Raw genomic sequence first — 16684 nt, 5'->3', positions numbered from 1 at the left:
TATAGTAAATTAATGTCGACATATACACAAAATACGTCGCACTATCGGGTGGCCATTAACACCACCAAATGCATAGCATACTATTCATTCACATCTCAGGGCTCATGGGAGTCACTCCGACCGGGTATCTCGGTTACGTTTTCAGTCACTCCGAACGAGTGTTATTACAGTCATTACGGTAATAATGGTTTTGGACGAGACCTTTATTGCTATATAACTACTAATATTCTGATAGAATCCGTTATTTAAATCTTCGACTCCGACTTCACACCAGATCAAGTATTGCAGAATTCCAATACGACGACGATCCTTCAAAATAAGTTTATTTTATTCACAAACGTTAAAATTTAAACATTTAATCTTATTTAAAATATCTAATATCCCACCGTATTATATCAATGATTGTCGGTAATCACGATATAATTTGATTGCTTTAATATCAGCTATTATAGCAGCTATTACTGCAACTGTTTATGCTACATAAATTAAACCTTAATATTAGCTTAAAGGTTCATTTTCTATTGCTGAATTCAGCGTGTAGAAACCAAAGTTCTTAGCAGTTTTAAATCATCTCATAAGTCGTAAGTTTATTCTACTTACAAAATCTATCTATATTTTTCTCTGTATTTTCGAAGCTAACTGTTACCATCGTTCGTTTTAAACTTGGATGTTCGAGTTTTTGGAGAGATTATGTTCTTTTAGGGGTGTCATCTAATGTACCCATTAGACTAATAGAGTTGAATTTGTTTCTACGACAGTGGTTCACCATGAGACGATATTTTATTCTCTTATTTGATTTATTATTTTGTCTATTATATCAATACTAATGTCTCATTTTGCAGTGCATGTACTAACATTACGAGGGCCTTAAGTCACAATGTAATTAGATACTCATGTAAAAAAAGTATACGCCAACAAAATCCTAAATTTTGAGTCAAAGAAAATTTTGGAACAATAAAAATCTAAGTAAAATTAAACTCAGACATTTCATGGTAGGGGTGTTCAAATAACCGAACTAATTCGGTTAACCGACCGAACCAAATTAATTCAGTTAATTCGGTTCGGTTACTGAATTAGTTCGGTCGGTTAACGGTTAAGAAAAATTTTAGAATTCGGTTAACGGTTAATTCGATTCGAAATCGGTTAATTAACCGAAATTAAATTTTAAATATTAAATATATTATATATAACATATGGGCTCAGCCCAAACTATTTAAAACCCAATTAATAATTTAAGATCTAATAACTTTTAAACCTAAATCAATATTAATTAATTAAAAATTTTATATAAAATTTGTATTTTATAATTATATATTATTTAAATTAATTGTAAACTATTTTTTTAATTAAAAAATATTAAATATATTATATATAATATATGGGCTCAACCCAAACCATTTAAAACCCAATTAATAATTTAAGATCCAATAACTTTTAAACCTAAATCAATATTAATTAATTAAAAAAATTATCTGAAATTTTTATTTTATAATTCTATATTATTTAAATTAATTATAATTTTTTTGAATTAAAAAACATTTAATTTTTATATAAATTAGAAAATTTGTAAAATTTTCGGTTAATTCGAAAATTAACCGAAATTGGTTCGGTTCGATTAATATTTTTGAAATTTTTTTTGGTTCGGTTAACAGTTAAATAAAAAAAATTCAGTTAATTCGGTTATGGTTAATTCGGTTCGGTTTTAACCGAATGAACAACCTTATTTCATAGTATCCAGGGATGGACTGAAGGGTGTTGAGGTGTCATTACGCTGATAGAGATGAATTTGCTTCTGTGACAGTGGTTCACCGTGACACAATATTTTATTTCCTTATTTGATTTATTATTTTATATATTGTATCAATATTAATATCTCATTTTATAGTATATATATTATATATATATATATATATATATATATATATATATATATATATATATATATATAAAAGGCCTATGTCAACAAAATCCTAAATTTTGAGTCAAATAAAATTTTGGAAACAATAACAAATCTAAGAAAAATTAAACTCTATCATATAATTTGAAAATTAAACTCAGACATTTCATAGTATTCAGGGATGAACTGAAGGGTGATAGGGTGCAATCACTTTCTAAAAATGATTTTAAGTTTCCTTATATTTTAGGGTTTTTTTTATTTTTTATTTTATAAATTATCTAATTTCGCACCCTCTAAAATTTTATAACTCGACTCCTCCTAATTTTTTTTATATAACTTCTTAAGTCCACATCCTATAACATAAATTCCCGCGTCTGTGTACAATACTATCTACTTTTTAATATAATGTTTAGAGCATTCTAAATTTTACATGATTTGTCAAGAACGCCCCAAAATTCCACTTTCAAAAAACTAAATAACAATTAATCATACTTCTATGTAAGTAATCAATCGCCATTTGAATAACAAATGATTCGTTTGGCAAATGTTCATCTTGTATCCGTATTATTTTGCGGGTAAACTATATATTTAATACTTAAACTATCAGTTTTTATTCATTTTAGTACCTAAACTTTCAATTCTTTCATAATCATACATAATGTTTAGTTTTTGTTTTATTTTAATACCTCGTCGTTAAAAATTTAACAAGTTTAGTACCTAAACTATCAGTTTTGATCCTTTTTAGTACCTAAATTTTCAAAAAAAAAAAATCAAAACTTAACGTTAAATTTTGAACGGAGGTACTAAAATGAACAAAAAAACTAATTAGGTATGATTTTGAAAAAATAAAAGTTTAAATACTAAAACAGACCAAATATTATAGTTTAGGTACTAAACGTATAATTCATCTTATTTTGTTTTGTCAATATTCAACTTGATTCATCTCTACCCTAACTTCCACCAAAAAGCCCCACTCATAATATACTCATTAGTATTCAACTCCGGTCTACCAAGTTGATGGATCATCTTAATCTCCTCGTACAACTAAGGATGGCTAATCCTAATTCTACGGTTTCGACTTGATCTATTCGATAGGATTGGATTTTTTTTATAAAACAATTAGGTTCAGGTCGGATTTATTAAGGGGTGAGGTCGGGTTAAGTTGGGTTCAGGTAGAAGGTGAAAAAAACTTCGACCGATTTAAGGATAATAATGTAATTTTTTTTAATTTTTTAATTAAATCTTTATTTTACATAGGATCAGGTCGGATTTATACTCTAAAAAATTTGGTTAGGTCCGAGTTGGGTAAAAATATATATTTTTGGGTCGAATAGGATCAGATGAAGGATATAAAATTTTCGAATTTAATCTAACTCAGATGGATAATACATATTTTTAGATCAGTCGAATTGACAAAAAACCCAACCCATGACCATATCTGCATGCAACTTGTTGCTCACATCCAAAATACTTTACTTTGCCGTAAATTAAAACATAAATACAATTAGGATTAAAAAATATATTTGAATTGTTAATTTTTAAATCAATGATTTAATGACAAGATTTAACATTATTTTATTGAGTCATTTGACTATTAAAAGTTATAAAATAATCCTTCAATTATAGGACGTTACTTTGTTGAGTCCATCAACTATTAAAAGTTACAAAATAATCACCTAACTATTTATATGTTTCAAACTCATATTTTTTTAATTAAACAATTTATGACAATTTGAGTTAGACGTTAATATGATAACTGAAATATGATAGTCGTTTGAGATTTTGAGATAAAATTTTATCTTACACAAACAACAGGTTATCGTCTAGCTCAGACTACTGTCAATTTCTAATAGAAAAAAGACAAGTTTGAAACATATGAATAGTCGGTGATCGTTTTGTAACTTTTATTAGTCGGGTGACATAACAAAGAAATGTCTTATAGTCATGAGATCATTTTATAACTTTTAATAGTCAGAAAACTCAATAAAGCAACGTCGTTTAGTTGGGGATAATTTGTGTATGGGATATAGGGAAGGAACGAGAGTGCTCCTAGTGAGTCTATAACTCATTACTTAAAAGAATATATAAAAATAAATAAAGATGAACAACTCGACCAACTAACAAAATTTACTCGCTTAAAATAATCTAATCTCTAAACTAATTGTTCAAATTTTATAAAATATCAGGACCAACATTAGTTTTCTAATATTTTTTTTATTAAACTAAGGTGATTATAAAGCAATATATGCTCCAAATACTTTTAACCATTTAACAACGAACGCTCCATCACCCTGCTGTTCGAACCCGTCATCTACAGAAATAATAACGATTCCTTTAACCACTAAGGTAAGTTGATCCATGTGATTTTTCTAATATCTAGATGATGGTATTAATTTAGAACAACATAATATCAACCACTTATATTATATTCAAACGTTATTTGCCTTTTCATTTTAGGTAGTGAAACCTCTCTTATTATTATTAATAATAATAATAACAAAATTTCATGATATTGTACTTACATGTCACCCTTTGAAAGGGACATCCTACCTATATATAAATAATTGTCATTGTCAAACATAAATGCTCCATAAGGTTTAGATTCTTTCTTTCTCTCTATATATTATTAGTGGTCATACATTTGTCGTTCATCCTCATAAGTCGTACGTAATATTATTAGCCGACATTTTTCTTGCAAGACCACACAATATTTTGATTAATATAATGTGGCAATAATGTATATGCATTTTATTGCAACATCGTTCAAGGCTGCTGTTTTAAAGTCTAAAAGGGTTGGTGGAAAATAACCTAACCATGAACATGAAATGATAGAAACGATGAAGTTGGATGAATGTAATCAACAAATTCGATCAATTAATTAATTAATTCGAATCAGATATTACAGAGACAATAACGACTATCTCAATTCAATTTGATCTATTTACAATTCAGTTGCTTAGGAGATTTAATATCTCATCCCACTAAATCAACTGACTGTTGGTTATAATGATAATTTTATTTAACTAATAATATGTGAATATAATCATATTATATTTCATATGATAATATAATGTGGGGTAGATCAACAAAAGACAACTGTTATCCATGAAAGGAATCAATCATAAAGAAGTCACAAGAGACATTCATTATATAAAGAGAATAACATGTGGGGGAATATATATATATATATATATATATATATATATATTATGGTTAAAGGAGAAATAAACCTAAGTAGAAAGGGTTGGGGATAAGCATGGAGAGGTTGATGGGGCCAAGTTGTCACGTTGTTGGGGGTGTCACTGTTTACAGATATATTTGTCTCTCTCTTGCAACTCTATGCGATGTCTTTATTTATTATTTACAATAATAACTTTATTTAGAACTCATAAAATGGTTTCCAATATCATAACGTGTTATTCTTCTTACAAATCTTGAATTTAAATAATTATGTCTGTAAAATTTACGTCGTTAATATTTAAAAAGATTCTGAATATAAACTACCGTAGTAATTTTTTTTTTTTTTGAATTGTTTGATTGAAAAGGAGATTAAAGCATGTAGAAAAACAGGTGAAGAGCTCATCAATCTATCATCTCAGATTCTGTTTTCTGTGGTGTTATTATTATTATTATCAACTTTCTTTTTTCAACATCATTTTCCCCAGAGAATGTTGGTTTGCTTTTAGTTCTCCACAGCACAGAGCAGGTATAGGAAAAGTAATGAAAACACAGTTTCTTTCCATCTAAAAGTTGATAATTAACCTTCGTGGCCAAGAATCTGAGAGAGGAAGTATATATATATATATATAGACACACACACATATATATATATATATATATATGCAGAACAGTTTAGCACCCATTATTGGTATCAGCCCTTTTGACAAAGAGGGAAAATAAAGTTGGGATAAACTAAAAGCTGAAATTCCCAAGTATCATATGTTGTAGAGGGCTAAAAACACAGTCTGTTTCATCCAATAAAGACATAAAGTTGATAATGAACCTTCATGGTCAAGAATCTAATATATATATATATATATATATATATATATATACACACACACATATATATGTAAATCGTTAAGCACCCATTATAGCTATCATTCCTTTTGACAAAGAGGGTTACATTACACAACTTACAATGCAATATCAGATGAAGCTTCAGCCCCCCATTATTCCTCTCTAGCAAATGTTTTTGATAATCTAAAGAGAGTTTATAAAGTTACAGAAACTGACCCATTTTTATACGAACCTCAAACTTGGAGCTGTGAAAGTTGTATCATGGTGTTCGCCAACCAAGCAAAAAAATGAGTAATAAAACCCCCAAAATCATGCAGGCCTGTTCCTTTTATGACCGCCATTGGAGTCACCTTCAGACGAGCCAATATGATCGGCGGATTTAGAGACAGAACTGGAAAGATCAGCATAGATATCAACCGCCCTCCTTATGTTGTTGTTGAGCTCCCTGATCAACCCAACGTTCCTTCCCAAGTTGTCGGGGATCTTGGACTCGTGGTTCTGGTTTATCTCGTTGATCAGCAGCCTATTCTGGTCCAATATATTCTGGACCTGAACAAAACTCTTCTGAAATGTCTGCACCACTTTGCCATCCACCTGACCGCCATTGCCGAGCCTAAATGTGTCGCCCTCCATTCCTTTCTTTCCTTAAATCTCCAACTCACAGCTCTATCAAATCAAAAGAAACCATAATGAACCAAAAGAAAAACCAGTCAATGATGCTGATAAGATTATTAATCTTTTCAACAGCAAAAACGACAGTGAATATATATATATATATATATATATACACACACACATATACATACACATATAACAGATAAAAACAATAATTCACACATCTTTTTATATAAAAAAAGGGGGGAAATAGCATCAAATTCTGGGAGTAAGGAGCTGATAAGGAAACCGTGAGTTTAAAGAAAAGAAAAGCCCTCGTTAATTCAACTATAGAAGAGGTAAAATTACAAAGACAAAGAGATACCATCACATGTTCTTGTTCTTTTGAACCGTTTTCCTAAAGATGGACTTATAATAGCCAGGTAGTACTTACTTTAACATACGTACCTTGCTGGAGCATCATGTTTTCTGGGAATTAGACACAGATTCAGAGCAGGAAAGCGTGTTTCAGAACCCCAAAAAAGAATGAATTATTGAGAGTTTTTAGAGAGACAGAGAGAGAGGAGAGATAATAGTATATGTAGATTAAGTATATCTGAGTTCTATATATATAGACACAACTATTTTCCTTTAGTTTCTGGGGATTGAGTGGGGGATGAGATTGGTTTGTGAGTTATGCTCAGATCCGGGGGCATGATGAATGATTCGAGCAAGGTGTTCATTATTTGCCACGTGGCGTTTGGACATTGATGGAAAATCTCCCATCTATCAATATATATAAAACCTACTTTTATAATATCCATGTTTTGTTTGCTTTGGTAGATGGAAATATATCTATATAATATTTTATAATATTTTTATTATTATAATACTATAATAGAGATTCATTATTACCAAGAACCAGTTAATCTATGAGATGAAACATTAAATTCTATAAGTATGGTCAGGATTTCGAATCTTGACATTTATGTATGGAGTAAATTGGGTTTGGGGTCGTTTCCATAATAAATCTTTGCAAAACTCGGTTTAGATTAATTGGTTAATAGATCAGATACAAATGATTAATTAAGAAATATTTTGAATGTCATTTTCAATTTTTTAATAATTAAATGGTTTAATAAGGGATAATGGGATTGATTTTTGGACAGACGATAATCTAATTGTCTTTTATTTTTTTTAAGGAATATTACTACATATTATCCAAAGTTTTCAAACCCAATAAGAATCTGAAAATGCAAAAAAATGGAATCCTCGTAAATTGATTAAATTAGCTTTTCTTTTATTTAGAATTTATTTTAGTTTTTAAAGTATAATCATCTATATTTATTTTTTATCCGATTAATCTATATCGGTTACCGTAAATTCATGTTACTAGGATATTTCTCTCAATCTACTAGTCTATTAATTCAGATCGGATTATTGGGATTTCATCTCATCATACTAATTGATAGCTAACTCATCTCATCATACTAATTGATAGCTGATTTTCTTTAGAGATAGACATAGGTCGGGTTGTATTAAATTTTCATTTTATCTGAATCTGACCCGAGTTTTATATCCTTTGTCTGTATTGAAAAATAGAGAGACTTAATCCGACTTAATTGAAAAATATAAAGAGATATATATTATTATAATTATTCTTAAATACAGTAGGATAATTACATTATTGTCTTGAGTCGGGACATGTTAAAAAAACATTTATCTTAAAACATAACAAGACCCAATCTTATCCTCTTAAAAAAAGTCATTTCGAACCCGTATTTTAAAAAATTAAACATATTAAACTAAGATCATTATTCTTAATATTTATTAATTTGTTGGTGTTTATGTTGATTTTGGTAGGGTAAATATTAAAGTAGGACTTAGGGGTGTAAACAAGTGGAGTCAAGTTCGAGATTGTTGAGCTCGATTCGACTCGAAAGCTAGTGAGCTTAAAATTTTTAAGCTCGACCCGAACTCGAAATCCTGAACTGAAACTCGTGAGCAGCTCGAAGAGGCTCGAAATGAAAAAAAAATCTTAAACTTAACTAAATTGAAGCCTCAAACTCGAACTTGAACTTTAAATACATGAAAACATTATTGTATTTTTTAAAAATATCAACACATAAATGTTAATATTATTAATAATTTATTTTTTAAAAAATAAAATTTTAATAAATTATATTTTTGAGTTGCTCACGAGATTTTTGAGTCGAGTATCAAGTAGCTCGTTTCGACTCGTTAAGAATTCGAGTCGAGTTCGAACTCGAGTTCATTCGATCTAAATATTTATCGAACTTTGATCAAATTAATCTTAAGTAACTCGCGATCATTTACAACCGTAGTATTGGCAAACATTGATAATTGAGAGAGGGAAAGGGACAAAGTATTTGACTGCAAGTGGGATACCAGCCCATGTGGAAATGAAATTTTGAAAGATTAAAGGTGACTGGTGAGTGCAAGTGGGAGACGATGAGATGTGACGCCACTTCATTTCTTCCGTATTTAGGTTTAGATTTTGTCAACATTTGAAAGTAGCAAAAAAAAATATTTTTATAATATTTTTATTTGGGTATAATTTGAAATGTTAATCTTTTAATATTTTTTATCGAAACAAAAAAAAGTATAATATCTTCAATTGTCAACTGAAAATATTACGAAAAAAATTTACAACCGAAAAATGTTAAGAATAAATTAACATTTTAAGTTATGTTCAATAAAAAATATTATATTTTTGGTAGCATATTTACGTGATATGTTATGAATATATATATATATATATATATATATATATATATATATATATATATATATATTTGCAACGTATGGAATATAAATAATTTCAAAATTCAGATACTATGAAGAAAACTATAATCGAATGGGGCAGGATAAGGTTAGGAGTTAGGACCACGACCACATTTATTCTTGACAAACTGTTTACTATCAATAAAGAGGCAACGAGGATGTACACAAATTGTGGTCCATGAATTTCATCCACATGACCAAAACTAGAAGACAAGTATGTTATATTTTTCATTAAAATATATACCTAATTTATTAAAAAAAATACATATGATATTTTTATAAAAATATATAATAATACTAAACTAGCCCTTAATATTTACCTAGAACATCATAAGATGCAGATAAATTGAATTCACATATATATATGTGACCACGTTAGAACTTATATCTGATGCAGGAGTCGTCTCTTCACAATGATCAATGCTCTCCCCAGATTGTATGAAATCGTCAGTGGCAATGTAAATGAAAAGGCAAAGGAAGAGCCATCGGATTGTAACCCTAGCCGCAAGAGATTCAAGCCAAGTGCACGAGCTTCTAAATCCTCAAGCAGCAGGAGCAAGAGAGCAAAGGGTAAAGAAAGTGTATCATGCGGTTCATGTGGAGGACGTGAATCACATGAGGACTGGATATGTTGTGACACGTGTAATCACTGGTTCCATGACGTATGCGTTAACATTACCCCTCACCAGGCTGAGCAGGCGAAGGGCTACTAATGTCTCTATTGCAGCAACATGGGAAAGCAGGCCAAGTGATCATTCTGACTGGTTTTTCGACCACTGTTTTGAAAGTGTAAACAAGAAGATGGAGGATATAACTATGCATTTGATTATCGATGCATGAATGAAATTGATAACAGAATGTGAATCCCATGTTGATCGGTTTGGTTTTCCAATAGGACAAGAGAATGTTAGTTAATCACCTCGTGTAGGACGTGAGATCAACTAGGTTCCAGTTAATCACCTCGTGTAGGACGTGAGATCAACTAGGTTCCATTCGATTTCTATTGCTAGTCAACCTCGTGGATAGAGATGATTATGGGTTAGGGTTGGGTTTGGTTTATGGCCCACCGGAGCCTAACCCGAAAATTAAACATCTCTACTCGTACCATACTTGATTTTAAGAGGGTCGGGTCTCACTTGACACCCGAAATTCGATCTGATTTTTCGGGTCAAAATTCACACTTGATTCAACTCGATTTATTTACATAATTTATTTTTATTAGGTAAAATAAGAATATAATTGAAAGAAATAATATAATCAAAATAAGGTTTAAGGATTATTTAATTATGTTCATGTAGTAGAGTCAATTTATCATTTTTGCATCAATTTGTCCCTCGATATTGTTTAATTGCATCACCCTAAACCTTAACTTAAAACCCTAAACAATAGTGAATATTTCAAATATTTATGCAATCAAACAACTTCGAGGGTTAAATTGATATTAAAATACTACGTGGTGAAAATGATAAATTATGTCTATTATAATAGCAAAAGTAGCTAAAGATAGCAATTTAATCCAAATCCGATGATTATTTTTTATGAAAATAAGCCTTAAGCCTAAAAATAATATGAAAATGGGTATTATTTTTTTATTACAAAAGAAAGTAGCTCGCAGGCTACATAGCTCTGGGAGCTAAAGCCTCACTATCAGCCTGGAGAATATCCTTCACCACATCAGGACAAGATAATGTTAGTTAAATGGACGGTGGGTGTACGTATGAACTGGGAAAAAAAGACCCATGTGGGTGTATTTTCTATAAGGGTAAATTACACGCTTACTAACTGAATTTTACTCTCTCTCTTTATTCACTCATCGTATGTTTAATTTTTTCAATTTGCTTATTGAACTTTAGACATTGATCCTTTTTTTCACTCGACCATTAAATTTCTAACGGCGTTAATTAAAATTGAAAAAAATTGAAAGTACAGTGAGTAAAATAGGAGAGAATGCTAAGTTCAATGAGTAAACGTGTGGCATATTTTATTATTAAAATAAGCCACATAAGCTGATAAGCACACCCGTTATTGAGTAAACGATCGAGTGACCAAAAAAGTTCAATGTCTAAAGTTCAGTGACCAAATTGAAAAATAGAAAGTAAGGTGACTGGAATAGAAGAGAGATAAAGTTCAATGAGTAAGCGTACAATTTACCCTTTCTGTAATAACATATGACTGCTGAAGAAAAGAGGTCGTCCATGTACCAACCGCGGCATTTTCCACAAGGCCAATGGTCAATTCCACACTTCCATTAATTGTTTAATATTCAATTTAGTCCTCAATTGTAAACAATTTCCCCTTAATTTTCACCTTTACTTACTACATCAAGAAAAAACAAAGAGTTAGTTAGCAAAAGAAAATTTAATTATTAGTATAACATTTTTATATTAATATCCAAATATTAGTTATTAGGGTAAACTACTTGTTTAGTACATAAATTATCAACTTCGGTTCGTTTTAGTGCCTAAATTTTCAATTCTTTTTAAAACCATACTTAACGTTTAGTTTTATTTTTTTTTAGTATCCATCCATTACAAACCTAATGGACGGACTCGTCGGTCACCACGTCTATGATCGTCGGACGATGAAGCCCTAACTTTCCAGCTCGCACCTTTTCGACCTTGGGCGCAATTTTGACCTTCATTTTATCGAAAAACAACTCATTTGGAATGATTATGAAAAAAATAAAAGTTATGGAGTCACCACTGGGTTCGGTCCTACGTCTCATCGATGTACCGCGAAGGCTTCCGACCTCCAGACGGAGCTTATAAGATTCTTGAACGCCGGTGTGATCGGGAAAGAGTATCTTCCGACGAGTTATTCCAAGGCGGTTATGCTTGTTCGTGCCAACACGCTCATGCAAGGGTATTCCGGTATCCGGTGGGAGATACTCGAAGCCATGACTGAACTCATGAATCGGAATTTGATCCCATCTTCCTATCATACAAATGCCATGTCATTTTCCAAATACTCAAGGTCTCTGCTTCAGTATGGAATGGAGGGAGCTTCCTGTTAGAAGTGACGCCTAGACAGGTAATCGTGAAGGAGAAAAAGAAATCCGAGATTCAGATGCAGCCGGTCCGGTACTACAAAATGATCAACCTTCGGAATTATCTGTGAACACGGTGACGGCAAACAGTTCGTCTGAGATACACCACCGCCCTTGAAAGCTTTAAAATCCACGGCGAATCAGTAAGTCCCCCCGCTTAGCTGTTGATTGTATGGGACAAAGGAGTTATTGGTTCTCTTAGAGAGTCCGAACCAGTAGGCTTGATTTAAGAATTTATAGTGTTATACATAAATATTAAGCTGCTATATAAAATCTGAATTTTGTAAAATTAAATTCAAAATTTTAATGACTGTAGATATTAGAATAAAAACATAATCCATTGCAAAGGAATACTAAATTGTGTGTTTATCACTAATATTAAAGAAGCATGAAATTGTCTTGCATCCTAATTTCCAAAATAATTAAAAATGAAACATTGAGACTAAAATATTTCAAAAATATGTAATATCTTACGATAAATAAAAAATAATTAAAAAGAAAAAAAAACAAAATTTATGAACTGATTAAGCAATTTATAAAATTTATAAGGAGTGAATTGCAAAATTACAATTGCAAGCATTTGAGCCACATACGGGAAATCATATTTTTTTATTAAATTCAAAATCATTCTTAACATTACGATTTGATTCATCATAGGTATTGTCATATCAGTATTAAAAAACATCACGCCAATGCCACACTTAACTTTTTAATAATGAGTGACTAATACAAAATTAAAACGTAACGTTAGAGATGATTTTGAAGAAAAAAAACATTAAGTGACTAAAATAAAAATTAAGTAATAGATGAGGGACAGATAAGTAGTTTACCCCAAAAATTATTACGACTTATTATTCGAACAAATATATCTTAAAATATTTCGTTAACAAAAAGTAAAATTGGAAGCCCAAACGAATAATGAGAACTGATTTGCATCCAATCAGCTCGAAAGAGAAAATGACGAAGGGAAAGGGGATTTCGATCCCTAATTTGAAGCTCTCTCTCCCTCATGCAGACGAGATCTCCATCTCCAAATTTCTGTAATGATTAATTTAATTAATTATTAGGTCCACTCATTCAATGTTTCTGTTTTTCTTTATTTAGAAATTTGATTTTGGTGATGAGTTTTTAATGGCAGAACCGAAAGCGGCACATTCAAAGACGGCGATCTTCTAGTCAACAAGGACGGTGTTCGAATTGTCTCTCAATCCGAACCTGAAGCTGTAAGATTTTTATTTTTCCTTTTCCGCTTTAGTGTTTTTTTGTTGTTCAGTTTTTTTTTTTTTTTTTACTTTTTACGTATTACTAAATTGATCTTGGTTAAATAGATATTGCCAAATTGAGGAAAGCTGTTTGATATTTATTTTATTAAATTTCATGCTTCGAAGATCTTAACTTTGTGATTGTTTTTGGTTTTAGCCTCCGCCTATTAAGCCATCGGAAGCTGACAATGATAATCAACTGAGTTTAGAAGATATAGATGCTATAAAAGTCATCGGAAAGGGTAATGGTGGAATTGTGCAGCTGGTCCAACACAAATGGACTGGCCAGTTTTTTGCGTTGAAGGTACATCTCCATGTACCAAGTTTAACACTTGCTGTATATTTTTGGTATTAGAATGTTCTGATGTATGTTTTTAGTTAAGCAGGAATTAGTTGCTCTTCAAACACAACGTTTACTTGGTTTTGTTTAGATCACCTCTACTGTTATGAAATTACATGTCGTGAAGCAGGAACCTCTCTAGGTTGCAAAAGTGTAACTTTGATTATTTTATCATTTTACCTTTTGTCAACTCAAGTCAGGGGCCTTGGTTCGTTGGAAACTTATTGATAGGTTTGATCTTAATAATGATAACAAAGAATCTCTCCTTCATCTTGATTCATCAATGTATTATGATCAATATCCTGTAATAGCAATGCAACTGTTGTAGGCTAAACTAAGAATTCATGAAGCAAGTCCAGAATTTCTTTTTGTGATAGACGCCATTCTTCTAAACAGATTTTGTTGTTTCGTTTCCAATATTGGAGCTTGCCAAGAGAAAAAAATTAACAATAGAAATGAGTTATTAGTTTTGCATCTCCATGTTGTGCTCACAACTCATAATTTCTGACATGTATCATTTTGTTAGGTTATTCAAATGAATATTGAGGAGTCATCTCGGAAGCAGATTGCAAAGGAATTGAAAATAAATCAGTCCTCCCAGTGTCCATATGTTGTTGTTTGTTATCAGTCTTTCTATAACAACGGCTGCATTTCAATCATCTTAGAGTATATGGATGGTGGATCCTTAGCAGACTTTCTGGGAAAGGTTAAATCAATCCCTGAACCATATCTTGCTATGATATGTAAGCAGGTTTGTAAATTTGAACTTCAAATCAGTTATAGTTTATACCAAATGTTATAGTATGCAGTGTTAAATTCTTCTCATTAATGCAGGTGCTCAAGGGTTTGATTTATCTTCATCATGAAAAACACATTATCCACCGTGATTTAAAGCCATCTAACCTGTTAATAAATCATAGAGGAGAAGTCAAAATAACTGACTTTGGTGTGAGTGCAATAATGACGAGCACCTTAGGACTAGCAAACACTTTTGTTGGCACATACAACTATATGTCTGTAAGTAATTTAATTTACCAAAACAATGTTCTTTTAGTTGCTGAGTTTTATGTTATTCTTATTTGTTCTAAATTTGTTAGTCTTTTACTGACTATTTGCTTCTTTTCTAGCCTGAGAGAATTATTGGTGGCAATTATGGCAATAAGAGTGATATCTGGAGTCTGGGACTGGTGTTGCTCGAGTGTGCAACTGGTCGGTTCCCATATTCCCCACCAGATCAGGCAGCAGGATGGACAAATTTTTATGAGCTCATGGAACAAATTGTCGAACAACCACCACCTTGTGCACCTTTAAATCAGTTCTCTCCTGAGTTTTGTTCATTTATCTCAGCATGGTAAGGATTATGTTTTGAATTACTTGATGCACTTGCCTTATGTTCTAGAATTTTTCGTGCTCATGAGTTGGCAAGTTTTGTACTAAAGTAATCTTCAAATTGGTAGTCTGTCAAAGGAGATCATTCATCGATTTCCTTAATTATTAGAATGATAGTCTCTGCAATTGGTATATTTTTCGTTCTAGAGCATTTTATAACATGTTTGATTGTACAATTTTTCCAAGCCCAATCTTGGTTTTTTGTTTTTAATTGCCGTTTCATTCATTTATCCATGTCAGTTTAAAGAAAGACCCAAATGAGAGAAAGTCGGCCCAGGAACTACTGGTATGTAAATATCTTGATTCTTTTTCTTTTTTGTCTCCATTATTCTCAGTCAGTAAAGAATTGATTAAATATCTGTTAAAGATGCTTCAGTTGTGATTTCAATGTGAAAACAGGATTTGCCTTTCTTGAACATGTACGATAACTCAAATGTTGATCTCACGTCTTACTTCAACGATGCTGGATCACCACTTGCAACACTTTAGAATTTATGTGGTATGTCCGATATTGTAATTTTATCATTTGAGCTTGCTCTATAATATTTGATAACCCGTTCTCTGGAATTTAATTTTGACATGCTTTGTTGTGGGATTGATCACAGTTATATAATTCTCAAGGTTTCTGTTTTTTCCCTTTAATTTGTTTGTTTTTCTAACATAAGCAAGCCATTCACGTGAGTTGTAATTAATATTTTATTAGGGAAGTTAACACCCCTCTTTGGCAGAGTTTGGGTAGAAGAAATTATCAGTTAGGCTTAAAAGAAGTAAGCTTGGATGATTTGTAGTTGTCTTTGAGACAACAGTGTGGGACTTATCTGAGTAGCTTGATGATGATGCCCGAATTTAGGCATCAAAATGTTCTTGCCCGAGGACTCGGTGCGAGTTATGACTTATTGCTGTGTGTCGGTTTTTAGTAACTGAAAGGTAATGCTATCATATATCCAATAACAGTTTTCTGAACTTCCTGAAATCGGAATCGTACCAAATTAGATAATGCAAAGTGAATTTTCTTTTTCCTATATTCTAGTTTCCGGGGCGTATGATAGTGCATGGCTGCATGTGCTTGAATTGTAATAAGGATACGACATGTTTAGCTGCTGCTTTTAACCAGTTGTAGACTTACTTGCAGACGGTCATAACTCGTATGAGAAGCGATTGATTTTCTGAAAGAGCTGGTTGAAGCTCACAACAAACGATACCCTCCGATCAGAATCGCTCGATTCTGATCAAGTGATACGAACCAAGCCAGGTAGCCCTCGCAAAATGGCATTGTTAGAAGAGATGGTTCATAGTCTCCTCTTGTCTAAATCGTTATTAGGTTTGAAAAA

The 16684-nt window shown here is 31.4% G+C and overlaps 3 protein-coding genes across 3 annotated transcripts in view; 2 read left to right on the top strand and 1 right to left on the bottom strand.

Moving 5' to 3' along the window:
• LOC120183668 overlaps positions 1-15549 on the top strand; it is a 27416-nt gene extending 11867 nt beyond the window's left edge. Inside the window, exon 3 of the mRNA XM_039188333.1 lies at positions 15503-15549. The gene's annotated coding sequence lies outside the window, so the exon portion shown is untranslated. The remainder of the gene's footprint in view (positions 1-15502) is intronic.
• Positions 5989-7168, bottom strand: LOC120183669 (protein ELF4-LIKE 3-like). The gene is made up of 2 exons (XM_039188334.1): positions 6980-7168; positions 5989-6583 (listed from the first exon to the last, which is right to left on the bottom strand). Exon 2 carries the CDS (start codon positions 6548-6550, stop codon positions 6227-6229), a length of 324 nt encoding a protein of 107 aa, XP_039044265.1. The 5' UTR covers positions 6551-6583; positions 6980-7168; the 3' UTR covers positions 5989-6226.
• LOC120183658 (mitogen-activated protein kinase kinase 2-like) lies at positions 13269-16684 on the top strand. The gene is made up of 9 exons (XM_039188325.1): positions 13269-13402; positions 13501-13585; positions 13782-13928; positions 14491-14715; positions 14799-14981; positions 15092-15315; positions 15594-15639; positions 15753-15852; positions 16486-16684. Exons 1-8 carry the CDS (start codon positions 13281-13283, stop codon positions 15840-15842), a joined length of 1122 nt encoding a protein of 373 aa, XP_039044256.1. The 5' UTR covers positions 13269-13280; the 3' UTR covers positions 15843-15852; positions 16486-16684.

The sequence above is a fragment of the Hibiscus syriacus genome, unplaced genomic scaffold, assembly GCF_006381635.1.
Source record: "Hibiscus syriacus cultivar Baekdansim isolate YM2019G1 unplaced genomic scaffold, ASM638163v2 tig00112800_pilon, whole genome shotgun sequence".
Lineage (NCBI taxonomy): Eukaryota > Viridiplantae > Streptophyta > Magnoliopsida > Malvales > Malvaceae > Hibiscus > Hibiscus syriacus.
This window is presented reverse-complemented; position numbering and strand designations above follow the sequence as displayed.